We start from the raw sequence: 18735 nt of genomic DNA, 5'->3' as shown, positions 1-18735 counted from the left end.
TTCAAGCTCTTTATAGTACCAAGGGTGCCATCAACGTGGAGAAAAGCCTAACTAGTAATGAATGGGTGAGTGTAGTCTCAGCACAAATAAACCTACCACTAGAAAAAAATAATTCCACACTTAATGACAAGCATCACACATAATTTTGAAGATGTTTTCACATAACTACAGCCTGCAGATGTCCTAGATCCAAAGGGAAAGTAAAAGAGGCCAATTTCAGTGGCTATAATTAGCCAGAAAGAAAGAAAGAAAGAAAGAAAGAAAGAAAGAAAGAAAGAAAATAAATAAAATAAAATAAAATAAAATAAAATAAAATAAAATAAAATAAAATAAAATAAAGCAAAAGTAGTAATAATCTGTACTTATACAATGTCTTCTGCCAAGGAAATCTTAAAATGCTGGAAAAATGCCCATGATGCCTGATAACAAGTCTGTGAAGCTTTATAATTAGAACCACTTTTAGGGCTTTCTTGGGTACAAAAATCATTCTCAGAGTACTGGTCTCCCATCTTATAATCTCTGGTGGGGTCTAATTAATTTTTCCCAATAAAACCTCATTTTTCCTTTGTATCAGGGGGGAAAAGTGAGTATTACAATGTCCATGTCACTTTTTAAGAAATCTGGCAAATTTCTGGGCTTCTAGAACAGAGTGTTCTCTTTTTTTTTTTTTTAATTTTTTTTTTTCAAAGTTTATTTATTTTTGGGACAGAGAGAGACAGAGCATGAATGGGGGAGGGGCAGAGAGAGAGGGAGACACAGAATCGGAAACAGGCTCCAGGCTCTGAGCCATCAGCCCAGAGCCTGACGCGGGGCTCGAACTCACGGACCGCGAGATCGTGACCTGGCTGAAGACGGACGCTTAACCGACTGCGCCACCCAGGCGCCCCAGAGTGTTCTCTTCTGCATCTAGCTTGGTCTTCATGGTTTTGACTTTGACTTGTCTAGGGAAGTCTACAGTGGGGCCATTTGGCACATGGATTGGCATATATACCTTATATGAGGAATAGGAAAGAGTATCCAGTGTAATGTGCTCTTTTCTTCCTTCAATCTTTGCATATAAGTTGACATCATTTTCATGAGAATCTCCAGGGTCACAAATTCCTCCTGTGCAAAACAAAAATTTTAAGTTGTTAACTGCATCCATAAACAGGTATAGTGTTAGCTTTCAAATAAAAAAAATAACAACAGAAACCAGATGTCACTTAAGAATGACCATAAATAAAATTAACTAGACCCAAGGAAATAATTGTAAAGATAGTTCAGAGCCATGCTAAAGATCAAAGACTTGATATCTGGGAAGGCCAAAGTTAACTATTGTGCTTCACGAGACTGCTCAAATGACGGTCTGCAATGAGCTGTGGAACCTGTCCATATTTTAACCCACATTGAAAAGATGTACTCTGCTTTTTAATAAACTATCACTTCCTTACATTTAAGGTCTTAATGGCCAAAATTCGGAACCTATTGATACTGGTTTTTTAAAAATGATCAACTATTTCTGAAGTGGTAATATTTAAACTGTTGCACACAGTATCTTCAATAGTTTAGCATATATTTGGTATTTGTATTTTAAATGCAGTTCATCTTACATTTTTCGTTTTTACTTCTGGTACCTCATTTGGTTGTTGGAGAGTGCAAACTATAAATATTCTGTATCATCCTACTTTACAGTCAAATGAAACAATGGAACATTAGAACTGAGAAGTAACTAAGATCATCCTGATGACAAAACTGAGTAACAGAACAGGTACCTGAAACTGAAAACCATTCAACTAATTGGTGGAAAAGCCATGAGTCAATGGTGTGTCTTTTAGCCCTTGACCCTCTATTCTTTTCACTACTGCATTCAGCCAATAATCCTTACTATTGCTGGCTTCTATGAACTGTGTGCAGAAACTGGATTTTATTTTTTTTTAATTTTTTTTCAACGTTTTTATTTATTTTTGGGACAGAGAGAGACAGAGCATGAACGGGGGAGGGGCAGAGAGAGAGGGAGACACAGAATCGGAAACAGGCTCCAGGCTCTGAGCCATCAGCCCAGAGCCTGACGTGGGGCTCGAACTCACGGACCGCGAGATCCTGACCTGGCTGAAGTCGGACGCCCAACCGACTGCGCCACCCAGGCGCCCCTGGAAACTGGATTTTAAAGGATTACATGTGTAACCAGAAACGTCTCCCCACCTGCCATTATCATTCATAACAGCAGCAATCACAATAGCAGGAATGTAGGTATGTACATGGATTTCCTGGAAAATATTCTATCCTTATGGTCCAAAAATTATAACGTTAACTCTTAATTTTATTACTCTTTCAAAAAATGCCCTCCAGTTTTTAAATTAATCACCATTAATGTTAATTTTCATCTATAGGCAATTTCTGCTGCTAATACTCTATGGTGACAGTAAGGCAACCTCAAAACTCTAGAACACCATCTGTAGGAAGAAAGAGAGAAAGAGACAAAGAGAAAGAAAGAAAAAGGAAGAGAGGAGAAAAGAAAAAAGAAAAGAAAAGAAAGATGGACTGATGGAGCAGTGGGGGAGGGAGAGAGGGAGGAAGGAAAGGAGGAATGTCTAGCTCCATTTCATCGTGGGTTATTGGGGTCGATCAGGAGAAATTGCTAATATGTGATGTTTTAAGTAAGAAAGCTAGACCTTAATTAGCATAAGAAGGATCATAATAACAGAAGTAACTTGGATGGTGGTAGTCATAAAGCATAGAAATATAGCATGTTACACCTGTTAGACATATATAACTTGGCATATAATAAATTTTATTGAGTTAACTAATCTGAAGATATGGTGATAATGTTACCTTCAACCTAACAGATGTTAGGATGTCCTTGTTTAAGAGCAACAAATGGTAGAGAAAACCTTCAGGATTCTGATATCTGCTGTCATAATTTTTAGCATTTCCTTACATACTTCTATATTATGGTTAAATATAGCTAGGAAAGTCATCCTAAATGACTGCCTCTGGGGGAAAAGATCTGCATGAAAACTAAATTCCCATCGAAAAAAATGTAACTTCTTTATTAAGGACATACTAAAGACTTACAAAAAAGAACAAAGAAAAGGTGAAAAGTCACAGGCAGTGTGGATTTAAGCAACATACCCAGAGACATAGGGACTGAACCATCAGTACTCTCTAATTTCATTGATTTGTTCCCTGTAAATCTCTGCTCTCTTAAGAACAGTTCGTGAACTTCACCTGCCTTTCAGAGGGAGCTGAAACACACTTGAGAGCTCATCCAGCCCAGAATGACAGAAGAAGAAAGTCCAAAAGGAGCCAAGACTTTAAAAGGATGACAGACTTTATCTAAAAGATCCCTCTGGGGGCAATTTATCAGTTCTGTGAAGTTTCTGTGACAGCAGCTCGTACAGAAAGATACAGATTCCTTCTTCAGTTTCATTCGCTTTGATGTATTGTGGAAAGGTATGACTCAAGGGGCATTTTGTACAGCAATTCAAGTATAGAAGATTTCAATAAATACTAGATGGACAGTTAGTTTTAAAATATTTTGAGTCCTGTTTTAAGTAGCTTTTAAGATACTTATTTATATTGGGAAAGTGATTTTGTTATTTACTATGTATAGGGCATTGGGCTTAAGGGAAAATAGGCCCCAACCTCAAAAAATTTGTAATTTGGCAAAGAAAACAAGGTTAATATACACCAAAGAAGGATAATTAGTGGTAAACTGTATTGTGCTGCCATAATTGCAGCCAAAATTCAGAGAAAAGAGATACAGTGTGGGCTACGGGAGATGTTCAATAAATATGTTGAAGGAATAATGAATGAATGATGTACGTTAGGTTATTTTTGTCGTATTCACTGCATTCTGGTTCTAAGAACAGTGTTGGATACTGGCCCTCCATGAATTTCTGTTGAATGAATGAATGAATGTATGAATGAAGGAAACAGACCAGAACCGAATTTTGAAAGTTGAGCAAATTTTCCAGAAATAGGCACAGTAGATGGATATGAACCCAGGGATGAAACCAGGAAGAACATATAGGTAGGGCCAGACAGGAAGGGAGTATGATCTTCCCTAGATTAACAACCAGGCACTGATTTTCCTAAGGTGCCATTATAAATTGTCTACCAAATCTTAGATCTCTTCCCATATTGCTTTCTTCTCCATCAGCTACCAAAGTTTTAAAGTCTTTCTACAGGTCCAGTCTTATCCTACCCAATCTTACCCTACTGTTCTGTCCTATTAAATCCTATCCTATGTGAAAACCACCTCTGTTAGATTCTGCTTTCTAAACCTCAAGATCTTAGACCCCATTTCTTTTCTTCTATTTACTGATGAATTTCTTGAAGGAATGGTCCTTTTTCAGTGACACATGTCTGTATTTCTTTTAACTTTACATACCTGGGTTTCCCATGCACCACACCATGGGGGATACTCTCTCCGAAGTCAGTGGGGGGGGGCTCTCAGCCCCTATCCTGGTTGGACTCTCTGTGGCATTCCCTGCACTGCTGATCCCCACCCCCAAACCACACTCTTCCCTTCCTTCTTCAGTGCAGAATGGCACCTTCCTCCCACATATCTTTATGTCCTTTCTCAGTATCCTTTGTCTATATATATGCCTTCTACCTTTAACTAGATGAGGGTTCTCTCTGAGCCTTTTTCATGCCCTTTGTTTACTCTGCCTTCTGTTTGGGAGAACACAGCAACTCTAGTGGCTCCAACTGTCACCTGTATGCTGATGATTTTCAAATCTGATTCAGACCCTGATGAGAATTTCCACCTTCATATGGCTTTCTGGAAGCCTCAACCTCAACACATCTAATGTCAGAATCTTCTAGTCCATATTTACTCTTTATTTATTTTTGGACATTTCCTATTTCAGGAAATGGTACCATTCTTCTACTCATCCAAGAAAGAAATCTCTGTCCTTTCCAATATTGTTCTCATAATCCCCATAGTCACTTGGGTGTGAACCTCAATTGTTGGTTCCTTCTCTTCAGCTACTTATTTTCTGTTCCCTCCTTCACATTGTTACCACTGTCACTGCCATATTCTTTTGTTGCTTGGACTAGTGCAATAGTCTCCTAACTTAGTGTTGCCAGATAAAATACATTGCATGAACAATATTTATACAAAAAATTATTTGTTCTTTATCTGAAATTCAGATTTAAATAGGTAGAGGGGACTAAGAGGTACAAACTTCCAGTTATAAAATAAATAAGTCACGAGGATAAAAAGTACAGCATAGGGAATATAGTAAAAAATATTGTAATAATTGTATGGTGACAGATGGTAACTAAGATTCATCATAGGAATTATTTTTAAATGAAACTATCGAATCACTATGATGTACACTTGAAACTAATAGGATATTGTATGTCAATTATACCTCAATTTAAAAAAAATTTAAAAAGCTATTTTGTTTTTCTTCCTTTCACTCTGGCAACCCTACCTAACCTTAACTGGTCTCCTGTTCTCTAATTTCTGACCATTTCAGTCTTTCCTTCACACTTGTGCCAGAGTTATCTTTCTAAAACACAGATGAGAATGTGTCACAGAACTGACAGAAATCATCTGAGGGCTGCATGCTGCCTAGAGAAAGAGAATCTGAACTCCTCTTAGTTGATATTAAAGAAAACCAACACTCGTCTCCAGTTCCCTTTTCCTGCTCCCCTTCTATCCTTCCATTCAGTTATACTGGGAAAATTCACCTGCCTCAAACATGTCATGCAAATTTATAATTGCTTTTTTTTTTTCTTCAAAAATACTGGCTTTGCTTGGCATTCTCTTCTCCCTTCAAACCCTTAAATTTTTAAAAATATTCTTGGAGGATCCTGGGAAGATGGCGGCATAGGAGGGCGCTGGGCTCACCGCGCGTCCTGCTGATCACTTAGATTCCACCTACACCTGCCTAAATAACCCAGAAAACCGCCAGAATACTAGCAGAACGGAGTCTCAGAGCCAAGCGCAGACGATAGGCCCAGGGAAGAGGGCGGAGAGGCGGTGCGCGCTCCAAGGACTGGCTGGAGGGAGCCGGGCAGAGGGGCAGCCCGCTGGCCAAGCAGAGCCCCTAGTCTGGCTTGCAAAAGCAGAGGGGCCAGACTGAGTGTGTTCTGACAGCAAGAGGGACTTGACTTCTGGAAGGTTATAAGCTAACAGCTCTGCCCGGAGAACGGGAGGGCTGGAGGACAATGGGAGGGAGAGTTGTTGAGCCCCGGATGACAGAGCTCAGCTTGGCGGGGAACAAAGGCGCTCGCCAGCGCCATCTCCCTTGCCCATCCCCCAGCTAAAATCCCAAAGGGAACCAGTTCCCGTCACAGAACTTGCTTGCACCGTGCAAACACCCAATGCTGTGCTTCTGTGGATCCATCCCTCCAGCGGGTCTGACTCCCTCCCGGTGCCGCAGGGCCCCTCCAGAAGTGGATCTCCAAAGGAAAAGCGAGCTGAGCCTGCCCCTCCCTCCCCTGTGCACCTTGCCGATCCACCCCAGCTAATACGCCAGATCCCCAGCACCACAAGCCTGGCAGTGTGCAAGTAGCCCAGACGGGCCACACCACCCCACAGTGAATCCCACCCCTAGGAGAGGGGAAGAGAAGGTACCCACCAGTCTGACTATAGACCCAGCAGAGGGCTGGGGGCAGACATCAGGTCTGACTGCGGCCCCGCCCACCAATGCAAGTTGTTCAAGACAGCACAGGGGAAGTGCTCCACAGTCCCGCACGACTCCAGGGACTATCCAAAATGACAAAACGGAAGAATTCCCCTCAGAAAAACGTCCAGGAAATAACAACAGCTAACGAACTGATCAAAAATGATTTAAACAATATAACAGAAAGTGAATTTAGAATAATAGTCCTAAAATTAATCTCTGGGCTTGAAAACAGTATAAAGGACAGCAGAGAATCTCTTGCTACAGAGATCAAGGGACTAAGGAACAGCCAGGAGGAGCTAAAAAATGTTATCAATGAGTTGCAAAATAAAATGGAGACAACTACGGCTCGGATTGAAGAGGCAGAGGAGAGACTAGGTGAACTAGAAGATAAAGTTATGGAAAAAGAAGAAGCTGAGAAAAAGAGAGATAAAAAAATCCAGGAGTATGAGGGGAAAATTAGAGAACTAAGTGATGCACTAAAGAGAAATAGTATACACATAATTGGTATTCCAGAGGAGGAAGAGAGAGGGAAAGGTGCTGAAAGGTGTACTTGAAGAAATAATAGCTGAGAAATTCCCGGATCTGGGGAAGGAAAAAGGCATTGAAATCCAAGAGGCACAGAGAACTCCCTTCAGACATAACTTGATTTTCTGCACGACATATCATAGTGAAACTGGCAAAATACAAGGATAAAGAGAAAATTCTGAAAGCAGCTAGAGATAAATGTGCTCTAACATATAAAGGGAGACCTATAAGACTCATGACCGATCTCTCTACTGAACCTTGGCAGGCCAGAAAGGAATGGCAGGAGATCTTCAATGTGATGAACAGAAAAAATATGCAGCCGAGAATCCTTTATACATCAAGTCTGTCATTTAGAATAGAAGGAGAGATAAAGGTCTTCCCAAACAAACAAAAACTGAAGCAATTTGTCACCACTAAACCAGCCCTACAAGAGATCCTAAGGGGGATCCTGTGAGACAAAGTACCAGAGACATTGCTACAAGCATGAAACCTACAGACATCACAATGACTCTAAACCCATATCTTCCGGGGCGCCTGGGTGGCGCAGTCGGTTAAGCGTCCGACTTCAGCCAGGTCACAATCTCGCGGTCCGTGAGTTCGAGCCCCGCGTCGGGCTCTGGGCTGATGGCTCAGAGCCTGGAGCCTGTTTCCGATTCTGTGTCTCCCTCTCTCTCTGCCCCTGCCCCGTTCATGCTCTGTCTCTCTCTGTCCCAAAAAAATAAATAAATGTTGAAAAAAAAAATTTAAACCCATATCTTTCTATAATAACACTGAATGTAAATGGACTAAATGTGCCAACCAAAAGACATAGGGTATCAGAATGGATAAAAAAACAAGACCCATCTATATGCTGTCTACAAGAGACTCATTTTAGACCTGAGGACACTTTCAGATTGAGAGTGAGGGGATGGAGAACTATTTATCATGCCACTGGAAGTCAAAAGAAAGCTGGAGTAGCCATACTTATATCAGAGAAACTAGACTTTAAATTAAAGGCTGTAACAAGAGATGAAGAAGGACATTATATAATAATCACAGGGTCTATCCATCAGGAAGAGCTAACAATTATAAATGTCTATGCGCCGAATACGGGAGTCCCCAAATATATAAAACAATTACTCACAAACATAAGCAACCTTATTGATAAGAATGTGGTAATTGCAGGGGACTTTAACACTCCATTTACAGAAATGGATAGATCATCTAGACACACGGTCAATAAAGAAACAAGGGCCCTGAATGATACATTGGATCAGATGGACTTGACAGATCTATTTAGAACTCTGCATCCCAAAGCAACAGAATATACTTTCTTCTCGAGTGCACATGGAACATTCTCCAAGATAGATCACATACTGGGTCACAAAACAGCCCTTCATAAGTATACAAGAATTGAGATCATACCATGCATACTTTCAGACCACAATGCTATGAAGCTTGAAATCAACAACAGGAAAAAGTCTGGAAAACCTCCAAAAGCATGGAGGTTAAAGAACACCCTACTAACGAATGAGTGGGTCAACCAGGCAATTAGAGAAGAAATTAAAAAATATATGGAAACAAACGAAAATGAAAATACAACAATCCAAACACTTTGGGATGCAGCGAAGGCAGTCCTGAGAGGAAAATACATTGCAATCCAGGCCTATCTCAAGAAACAAGAAAAATCCCAAATACAAAATCTAACAGCACACCTAAAGGAAACAGAAGCAGAACAGCAAAGATAGCCTAAATCCAGCAGAAGAAGAGAAATAATAAAGATCAGAGCAGAAATAAACAATATAGAATCTAAAAACACTGTAGAGCAGATCAACGAAACCAAGAGTTGGTTTTTTGAAAAAATAAAATTGATAAACCTCTAGCCAGGCTTCTTAAAAAGAAAAGGGAGATGACCCAAATAGATAAAATCATGAATGAAAATGGAATTATTACAACCAATCCCTCAGAGATACAAACAATTATCAGGGAATACTATGAAAAATTATATGCCAACAAACTGGACAACCTGGAAGAAATGGACAAATTCCTAAACACCCACACTCTTCCAAAACTCAATCAGGAGGAAACAGAAAGCTTGAACAGACCCATAACCAGCGAAGAAATTGAATCAGTCATCAAAAATCTCCCAACAAATAAGAGTCCAGGACCAGATGGCTTCCCAGGGGAGTTCTACCAGACGTTTAAAGCAGAGATAATACCTATCCTTCTCAAGCTATTCCAAAAAATAGAAAGGGAAGGAAAACTTCCAGACTCATTCTATGAAGCCAGGAATTACTTTGATTCCTAAACCAGACAGAGACCCAGTAAAAAAAGAGAACTACAGGCCAATATCCCTGATGAATATGGATGTAAAGATTCCCAATAAGATAGTAGCAAATCGAATTCAACGGCATATAAAAAGAATTATTCACCATGATCAAGTGGGATTCATTCCTGGGATGCAGGGCTGGTTCAACATTCGCAAATCAATCAATGTGATACATCACATTAATAAAAGAAAAGATAAGAACCATATGATTCTGTCAATCGATGCAGAAAAGGCATTTGACAAAAGTCAGCACTCCTTCTTAATAAAAACCCTTGAGAAAGTCGGGATAGAAGGAACATACTTAAAGATCATAAAAGCCATTTATGAAAAGCCCACAGCTCACATCATCCTCAATGGGGAAAAACTGAGAGCTTTTTCCCTGAGATCAGGAACACGACAGGGATGTCCACCTCACCGCTGTTGTTTAACATAGTGTTGGAAGTTCTAGCATCAGCAATCAGACAACAAAAGGAAATCAAAGGCATCAAAATTGGCAAAGTTGAAGTTAAGCTTTCACTTTTTGCAGATGACATGATACTATACATGAAAAATCTGATAGACTCCACCAGAAGTCTGCTAGAACTGATACATGAATTCAGCAAAGTTGCAGGATACAAAATCAATGTACAGAAATCAGTTGCATTCTTATACACTAATAATGAAACAACAGAAAGACAAATAAAGAAACGGATCCCATTCACAATTGCACCAAGAAGCATAAAATACCTAGGAATAAATCTAACCAAAGATGTAAAAGATCTGTATGCTGAAAACTATAGAAAGCTTATGAAGGAAATTGAAGAAGATATAAAGAAATGGAAAGACATTCCGTGCTCATGGATTGGAAGAATAAATATTGTCAAAATGTCAATACTACCCAAAGCTATCTACACATTCAATGCAATCCCAATCAAAATTGCACCAGCATTCTTCTCGAAACTAGTACAAGCAATCCTAAAATTCATACGGAACCACAAAAGGCCCTGAATAGCCAAAGTAATTTTGAAGAAGGTGACCAAAGCAGGAGGCATCACAATCCCAGACTTTAGCCTCTACCACAAAGCTGTAATCATCAAGACAGCATGGTTTTGGCACAAAAACAGACACATAGACCAATGGAATAGAATAGAAACCCCAGAACTAGACACACAAACGTATGGCCAACTAATTTGACAAAGAAGGAAAGAATATCCAATGGAAAAAGACAGTCTCTTTAACAAATGGTGCTGGGAGAACTGGGCAGCAATATGCAGAAGATTGAAACTAGACCATTTTCTCACACCATTCACAAAAATAAACTCAAAATGGATAAAGGACCTGAATGTGAGACAGGAAACCATCAAAACCCTAGAAGAGAAAGCAGGAAAAGACCTCTCTGACCTCAGCCATAGCAATTTCTTACTCGACACATCCCCAAAGGCAAGGGAATTAAAAGCAAAAATGAACTACTGGGACCTTATGAAGATGAAAAGCTTCTGTACAGCAAAGGAAACAACCAACAAAACTAAAAGGCAACCAACAGAATGGGAAAAGATATTCGCAAATGACATATCGGACAAAGGGCTAGTATCCAAAATCTATAAAGAGCTCACCAAACTCCACACCCGAAAAACAAATAACCCAGTGAAGAAATGGGCAGAAAACATGAATAGACACTTCTTTAAAGAAGACATCCGGATGGCCAACAGGCACATGAAAAGATGCTCAATGTCGCTCCTCATCAGGGAAATACAAATCAAAACCACACTCAGGTATCACCTCACGCCAGTCAGAGTGGCCAAAATGAACAAATCAGGAGACTGTAGATGCTGGAGAGGATGTGGAGAAATGGGAACCCTCTTGCACTGTTGGTGGGAATGCAAACTGGTGCAGCCACTCTGGAAAACAGTGTGGAGGTTTCTCAGAAAATTAAAAATAGACCTACCCTATGACCCAGCAGTAGCACTGCTAGGAATTTACCCAAGGGATACAGGAGTACTGATGCATAGGGACACTTGTACCCCAATGTTTACAGCAGCACTCTCAATAATAGCCAAATTATGGAAAGAGCCTAAATGTCCATCAACTGATGAATGGAGAAAGAAATTTTGGTTTATATACACAATGGAGTACTACGTGGCAATGAGAAAGAATGAAATATGGCCCTCTGTAGCAACATGGATGGAACTGGAGAGTGTGATGCTAAGTGAAATAAGCCATACAGAGAAAGACAGATACCATATGTTTTCACTCTTAGGTGGATCCTGAGAAACTTAACAGAAACCCATGGGGGAGGGGAAGGAAAAAAAAAAAAGAGGTTAGAGTGGGAGAGAGCCAAAGCATAAGAGACTCTTCAAAACTGAGAACAAACTGGGGCGCCTGGGTGGCGCAGTCGGTTGAGCGTCCGACTTCAGCCAGGTCACGATCTCGCGGTCCGGGAGTTCGAGCCCCGCGTTGGGCTCTGGGCGGATGGCTCAGAGCCTGGAGCCTGTTTCGGATTCTGTGTCTCCCTCTCTCTCTGCCCCTCCCCCGTTCATGCTCTGTCTCTCTCTGTCGCAAAAATAAATAAACGTTGAAAAAAAAAATTAAAAAAAAAAAACAACTGAGAACAAACTGACGGTTGATGGGGGGTGGGAGGGAGGGAGGGTGGGTGGGTGATGGGTATTGAGGAGGGCACCTTTTGGGATGAGCATTGAGTGTTGTATGGAAACCAATTTGACAATAAACTTCATATATTGAAAAAAATAAATTGGTACTTGAATCAATAAAAAAATAAAAATAAAAAATAAAAATATTCTTAACTCTTCATTTTTATTTTTATTTTTTATTTTATTATTATTATTATTTTTAACGTTTATTTATTTTTGAGACAGAGAGAGACAAAGCATGAACGGGGGAGGGGCAGAGAGAGAGGGAGACACAGAATCTGAAGCAGGCTCCAGGCTCTGAGCCATCGGCCCAGAGCCCGACGCGGGGTTCAAACTCACGGACCGTGAGATCGTGACCTGAGCTGAAGTCGGAGGCTTAACCGACTGAGCCACCCAGGCGCCCCATAACTCTTCATTTTTATTTTTTTTATTATTTTTTTTTTAAATTTTTTTTTCAACGTTTTTTATTTATTTTTGGGACAGAGAGAGACAGAGCATGAGCGGGGGAGGGGCAGAGAGAGAGGGAGACACAGAATCAGAAACAGGCTCCAGGCTCTGAGCCGTCAGCCCAGAGCCCGACGCGGGGCTCGAACTCCCAGACCGCGAGATCGTGACCTGGCTGAAGTCGGACGCTTAACCGACTGCGCCACCCAGGCGCCCCTAACTCTTCATTTTTAAATATGACTCTAAACTATCCCATTCATATAATGGCAGAAGTGTAAGGACAGATTTTTTTATATTACAATTTTTATTCTGACTTTTGTATAAAATAAAATGTCCCTAATTTCCCTATTTTTTGAGAGAACTATCATCTTCCTTTTGCATCTATTCCTTAGGTGTAAGTTATAATTTTTTTGTGTGTTTAAAGTTTTTATTCAAATATAATGAACAGTGTTCTATTAGTTTCATATCCCTTAAGGTTTAAATTATGTCCATTCTTCAAGGACAAGTTCAAATGCCATCTCCCTCATGAAATGTTGCTCTTCATATCCCTCAGCTGAAGTGACCTACAGTGTCCTTGGCACTGTCATAGCATCTTCATTTCATTACAGCCCATTACATTCTCTTTTTAAAAAAATGTTTTTAATGTGTATTTATTTTTGAGAGAGAGAGACACACACAGAGTGTGAGTGGGGGAGGGGCAGAAAGAGAGGAAGGCACAGATTTCAAAGTAGACTCCAGGCTCCGAGCTATCAGCACAGAGCCTGATCCGGGGCTCGAACTCATGGACCATAAGATCATGACCTAAGTGAAAGTCGGACACTTAACCAACTGAGCTACCCAGGCGCCCCTACATTCTTTCTCTTTTTGTAAAAAAAAATTTAAATTCCAGGAGCGCCTGGGTGGCTCAGTCGGTTAAGGTTCTGACTCTTGGTTTCAGCTCAGGCCACAAATTCATGGTTTGTACTGAGCCCTGCATTGGGCTCTGTGCTGACAGCAAAAAGCCTGCTTGGGATTCTCCCTCTCCCTCTCTGCCCCTCCCCTATTCATGTTCTCTAACTCTCTCTCTCAAAATAAATAAATAAAATAAACATTTTATTTAAAATCTCAGTGTAGTTAACATATAGTGATAAATTAGTTTCAGGTGTACAATATAGTGATTCAACACTTCTGTACAACACCTGGTGCTCATCATGACAAGTGCCCTCCTTAATCCCCATGACCTACTTAGCCCATCTGCCCACTCACCTCCCCTCTGGTTAACCATCAATTTGTTCTCTGTAATTAAGAGTCTGTTTCTTCCTTTGTCTCTTTTTCCTTTGCTTGTTTGTGTCTTAAATTCCACGTATGAGTGAAATCATATGGTAATTGTCTATCTCTGACTTTTAGATGTTACTTGTGGGCAAGGGATCTAAGTAATTTTTATAAATATATAAAAAAGGTATACTGGTCTTACCTATTTTCATTAAGCAATGTTTTTTAACCCATTTTTAAAAGTTTATTCATTTTGAAAGGTAGAGGGGAAGGAATGGTAGAGAGAATCCCAAGAAGGTTTTGTGCTGTTAACACTGAGCCCCATGTGGGGCTTGAACTCATGAACCTTGAGATCATGATCTGAGCTTAAATCAAGAGTCAAACGCTTAACCAACTGAGCCACCCAAGCACCCCAGTTGGGCACTGTTTTAAGGGACTTGCATGTATTCATTCATTGATCAGCACCTCTGAGATTCAGGTGCCACTATTACCCTCAATTGTATTCCCCACATATCCTAGCTTGGTGCTCTATATTCAGTCGCAATTCATTAATTTTTAAAATAAAATGGAGATGCTTTTATTTGGAATAATGTATTTTAGGCTCATTCAGATGAGTTTTTTTCCTCATTGTCAATATTATTTTAATTGCTTCATTAATAATCTGCTTTGTTTCCAAAAGAATTAAAGATGACTAAATCTTTTCTACAAAGGCACTTATACAAACATGATGATGTCTTACAAAGGCACTGAATTGGATTGATGTAGCATATCTACTATGAAAAAAAGCAAGAATTCAAATATATTATGTGAAAAATGGTGAAAAGGTTAAATGTTTAAAATTAGAAGTACTGACATGCTGAATGTTTATTACAACTTTTTTGAGGGGAGAGTTAAGGTTTCCCAGGAATCTCTCTTCATAAAATGAGAGCCACTTTGAATTCTAATTAGGTAAAGAAAATGAACTCTGGGTCTTTCAATATACAAACCATTTCAGAGACAAGGTGGGGCTATCCTTAATGTATGAAGATGACATTATCATATTTTATATCCACAACTTCCCTGTTATCAAACAGATCATCATTAAAAATGAAGTAGCATCAAGCAGCCAGTGTTTCAGAGCATGACATAATCTACAGTTTCCCATATCACTCCGAGCTGTGGGAAGCGAGGAATGTATGAGAGAAATAAACAGCCAGTGCTGAAGCCTGGACTCAGGGGGCCTGTTTGTCCTGATGAACTGACATCTTTGCAAGTAAGTTCAAAGGTGGTAAATGTTTATTTCCTCTTTCACTTCCAGGTGTTGCCTGTGCTTTTCCAGTCAATCAACAAGGAAGGCATGTGACACCTACTCACATTTCTGGAAGGACATTCAGCAAGAGAATATGTAACTAACATGATACATTTGAGAGGTCCCACATTTCAAAGCACTAATTCTTCCCTGGGTGTTTTTCTAAATGTTTACCCACTTATTTGTTCTACAATAATCTGGAGGAAAAAACACAACAACTTGTAAACACTTTCTCTGGGTGTTTGCCACATATTAGAAAGTTGAGAGTATTATTAAAGTATTATAAACTTGTTTCTTAGCTTCCCACAAAAAAAGAAAAAAAAAAAAACCAGTTAAGCAATGATGATATATCCATGGAAACAAATGACTTGCTTTGATGATTGTTTCTGGGGGAAGCCAGGGGCTTTGTCCAAGGAGTTAATTTGTTCTCAGCTTCTCTCCCCTTGTCTTTTCAGCTATGACCACTGAGGGAGAGGTGGAGTGAAGGCATTTATCTCCAGGCCTATTAAGGCATGCCAGGACCAGTTCTCTTATAGGATGGTTCCAGCAGGGCTGGCCTGAAGCTGGTGTGAGCTTTTGCTCGTCCAGTAGAACTCATATTTCACGAATTTCATTTTATGTTGTTAGACAACAATCTTACTTCCACAGGAATAGGGGCTGGGCTGGATTCTGCCTTAGGTCAACAAAATCTGTTCAAAATGTACCTACCCATAACAAAGTAAAACCTCAGGTTCCCATAGCCGGTGGTGTCCATATATGGGGTGCATAATTTCCTTTCTCCATCTTTGAGGAAGACCATTGATAAACCTGATTCTACTGTTCCACATTCTGTACCAATGACAGCTCCCAAGATGTCCCACCTTTAAAAAAAATGAGAATCATTAACAGTTGGAATACTAAGTCAAAGCTTTATAGAGCATAACACTTTATTTTTAATGAGGAACATTTACTTAGTAATTAGTGATTCTGAAATAAAGATGTGGTACAACAGATCTTAAGTAATGAACAGACTTTTAAACCATCACAATTATGATTTTTCTGTAGAAGGATACATTTAATCAGTATTACATATAGTACGTCTACTACATGATAGTCTTTACTCTCAAGGTACTTAGAATCAAGATGGGGGGTCAAATTTGAAGTAAGGAAATAAGGAACCAGAAAAAACAGTATCATAAAATTATAAGCATTTGTATTTTGCACACTAAAAATTAGTTATAGAATGTGAAGTGGTAAAAGTGGCAAGAGTATAGCAAGTTTTCCAAAAAAGAAAAGAGTTAAACTAAATCATGTCAAAATATATATATATATATTCAGATAAACAGAGGAGAATAAAAATATCTAATATTTTTAAACTCATTTCTCCTTAGTATTTATTTCTGGTCATGTCTAATCTGGACATGGCTATTCACACAACTCACTTTCCCATGGATGGAGGAAACTAGGACACACAGAAGTAAGCAGCTTGCCTAAGGCCAACTGCTGTTTAGCTCTAAAATTGAGATCTTCTGTATCTCAGTTTGCTGTTATTTTAGTAGTTACAATTCTAAAGACTGTACTATGTCAGGATGATTATATTGAACCATTTTAAGTTTATAATATATTTAGAACCAAGATGTTTAGGAAATACCCATTTTTTTTAAACAGGTTATATTAATCATTCAAGAAACTCAAAAATAACTTTGTGAAGCAGCTCTTAATAGTGCTGGACCACTGTAAATTAACAACGAACCTCTCTTGACTCATACAAGAAAATTTCACACTGGTTCATTGGTCTTTTACTTGCTCCATTTATCCCAATTAAACCACTCAGCCTACTGATCCACAAAGCAAGTTAAGGTTATAAATGATGCATATGATGACTCCTTTTAGGCTTTATTTTTAAAGTGAAAAATTGAATTGAAAAGATGGAATTGTCATGGACTCAAAGAACCTTCTCTATTCAAGTGAAAAATGAGATTAGTAGTCTTTTTCTCATTATCAGTTGTGAATGAGTCACTCTTCTAGATGAATCTAAATGAATTATTTTCAAGACATCTACCACAGACAGAGCTGTGTGAGATTATGTTCAGACTATATGTTTTTTTCAATCTTTATTTTAAAGTCCAATATATTTAATTTTACTCTATATTAGTCTTTATTTCTCCCACTCTATTGGCAGATAAAAAGTGAAGTTATTTTCTTTAGAAACCCAAATATTTATAATCAAGTGAAATGGTAAGTTTAGTCTGCTTTGAAGAGAAAGAAGCAGAGATAAATCTAAAAAATCATTTTGTAAGAGTGTCAGTGATTTGAATAAATTATCTTGCATTTATTAAAAATTCAGTAGAAGCCTGTTGTAGCACAAACTCATTCTTTTATGAATTTGTATAAATACTGGGTCAAGCTTAGTTGGAGACAAAGTACCCTTGAGGGACCGCAGAGGAAGCCTTCCACTCCCCGCACTTCAGAGTCCAGATTGGTAAGGGTGCAAAGTTGTGGGTCTTTTCTAGTTACAAAAATGATATGGTCCCCGGCCGTTTCTTAATAATTACATGAAGTAAAATTATAACATATCCAAATCTTTGAGGCCAGGAGTGGTATTTGAAGAGTTGTATAGTTTTAGCAGTATCTTTGAAGGCATGACAATTTCCCTGAAAAGGAGTGTTACTTTTCTATGGTTTAAATTATGTTTTCCTGAGGTAAATGTGGTTGTATGTGAACTGCATTTGAAGGAACGTCTGCCTACAGGGGAGACACCTCTGCAACACAGCAATTTATATTTATGCTTTGATGACTAACTCAGAAAAAAGAACCCTATATTATTATAAATACAGTCATATCTATTATTTATAATAGAGTGAGTTGAAGTTGGAATACAGAAAAAAAAGTGTAATAATCAATAAAATGCCTTAAGGTAAGTCTGTTCCTTAGATATAGCAAGGTCACAATGATGTTTAATTTAGGTTTTTAAAGTATGACTTTCCACTATTGTGTCAAAAAATGAGGAATATTTTTGTAAGCAAAGATAATTTAAAGAAGTTTCTTAGCTGGAAACCTCTCTATCACCTATGTTGGAGTGCTTTGAGAATAGAATTAATTATGTTTTAATCAGCTCATAGTTTAATATTTTTAAGAACGATATGAGAGAGTAGAAATTAAATCTTTTCACACAAAAAAGATAAATGTTAGGTGATGAATGTGTTAATTAACTGGATGGAGGGAGTTCTTTCACAACATATACACATATTACCACGATGCACACTTTCATTTCTCACAACTTTTTGTCAGTGATACCTGAGGAAAGCTGAAATTAAAAAATATTTCCTTTATAAACTTAAAAAAAGAATGAGATCTATTCTTTGAAGGGCAATTTGGTAGTTAACTATCAAAATGAGAATTACATACATACATGTACGTATATGTACCCATACGTATCCGATTCTCTAGTTTCCCTTTTCTCTTTTAGATATTTATCTTTCTTTTTTTAATATTTATTTATTTTTGAGAGAGAGAGAGAGCGCGAGAGAGAGAGAGAGAGAGCAGGGGAGGGGCAGAGAAAGAGAGAGAGAGAGAGAGAGAGAGAGAGAGAGAGAGAAAATCCCAAGCAGAGCCCGACTCAGGGCTCCATCTCATGAACTGTGAGATCATGATCTCAGTCAAGATCAAGAGTCAGATGCTTAACTCACT

The 18735-nt window shown here is 38.8% G+C and overlaps 1 protein-coding gene across 3 annotated transcripts in view; it reads right to left on the bottom strand.

Moving 5' to 3' along the window:
- Positions 1–18735, bottom strand: part of RELN (reelin) — a 536751-nt gene that overhangs the window by 177056 nt on the left and 340960 nt on the right. For all 3 annotated transcript variants that reach the window (XM_019825367.3, XM_019825368.3, XM_011280339.4), the window contains exons 12-13: positions 15775–15926; positions 992–1104 (exon numbers count right to left, since the gene is read on the bottom strand). In XM_019825367.3, coding sequence (XP_019680926.3) covers positions 992–1104; positions 15775–15926 — 265 coding nt within the window. The remainder of the gene's footprint in view (positions 1–991; positions 1105–15774; positions 15927–18735) is intronic.

Source organism: Felis catus, chromosome A2 (genome assembly GCF_018350175.1).
Source record: "Felis catus isolate Fca126 chromosome A2, F.catus_Fca126_mat1.0, whole genome shotgun sequence".
Lineage (NCBI taxonomy): Eukaryota > Metazoa > Chordata > Mammalia > Carnivora > Felidae > Felis > Felis catus.
This window is presented reverse-complemented; position numbering and strand designations above follow the sequence as displayed.